At 56.6% G+C, this 970-nt stretch overlaps 1 protein-coding gene across 1 annotated transcript in view; it reads right to left on the minus strand.

Moving 5' to 3' along the window:
* Window positions 1–970, minus strand: part of FRMPD1 (FERM and PDZ domain containing 1) — a 195,123-nt gene continuing 194,153 nt past the window's right edge. The window contains 1 exon segment of the mRNA XM_014586015.2: window positions 1–970. This exon segment is cut by the window's right edge and continues 10 nt beyond it. Coding sequence (XP_014441501.1) covers window positions 117–970 — 854 coding nt within the window. The 3' untranslated portion in view covers window positions 1–116.

The raw sequence follows: 970 nt of genomic DNA on the forward strand, positions 1-970 counted from the left end.
ATTTATTTGAATCCTCTATAGTAAACATTTGAAGGGGGTACTGAAGGACTGGAAGGGGCTTCTCAAGGAAGTGTTCAGGACAGAGCAGAGCATGGGACCCCTGGGCACTGGCTTGGTCACAAGGCAGTGGATGCCCGGAACTTCTGGGTCAAACAGAACACGGCAGCCGTGAGGGCCGTGCACTGACGGGCCAAGAGTTTCACACTCAGGTCGTGGTAGCCTCTCTCACAGGTCAATTTGGCAGCCTCCACAAACTGGTGGTAGGTGTATACCACGTCCCTCAGGTTGCCGGCCGCTTCCCTGTGCCGGGCAGAGCAGCGGCTACAGTCTGTGAACTGGAAGCACAGGCCAGCCAGCTGGACCAGGTGCTGGAAAGTGTCACGCACTGCACCCTGCATTTCTTCTGGGGACTGGTCCATCCTGATCACATGCTGACAGCTGGACAAAAGCTTCTGGGAGCCCATGCAAAGGCGGCTCCGGCTTTCAGAGAAGTACCAGGTGCACTTCTCTGGGGGGTGTTTGCTTCCCACCCCCCAGGAAGTTTCTACAATGTCTTGTAGCTCCAGCAAGCTCTCCACGAGCTGGAGAAAGCCATCGGGGGTGCTAGTTGGGGCAGCTTTCAGCTGTCTCAGAGCACGGGAGCAGTACTCTGGCCAGATATGGCTTTTCCTCGACAGAGGCTCAGTGCTGCAGCTGTGGGCCCGGGCAAGCCTCCAGGGCAAAGCCAGCCTGCTTCCTGCAGAGGGAGGGGAGGTGAGAGGGGCTGGAGGGTGTGTTTCCAAGTCCCTGTCTTCTTCCTCTGTCTCAGGCTGCAGGCCACGGAAGCATGTGGCATAAGAGAACTGACAGCTGCACTGCTCCATCCCAATCCTGGGGGTTACTGTCTCATTCATGGTTGCAAAACCCAAAGATGTGGCAGTCCTGAGACTCGCAGAAACTTCCAGATAACTTTCTGGGGCAAAGCACAGGA

Source organism: Tupaia chinensis, unplaced genomic scaffold, assembly GCF_000334495.1.
Source record: "Tupaia chinensis unplaced genomic scaffold, TupChi_1.0 Scaffold000104_1, whole genome shotgun sequence".
Taxonomy (NCBI): domain Eukaryota; kingdom Metazoa; phylum Chordata; class Mammalia; order Scandentia; family Tupaiidae; genus Tupaia; species Tupaia belangeri.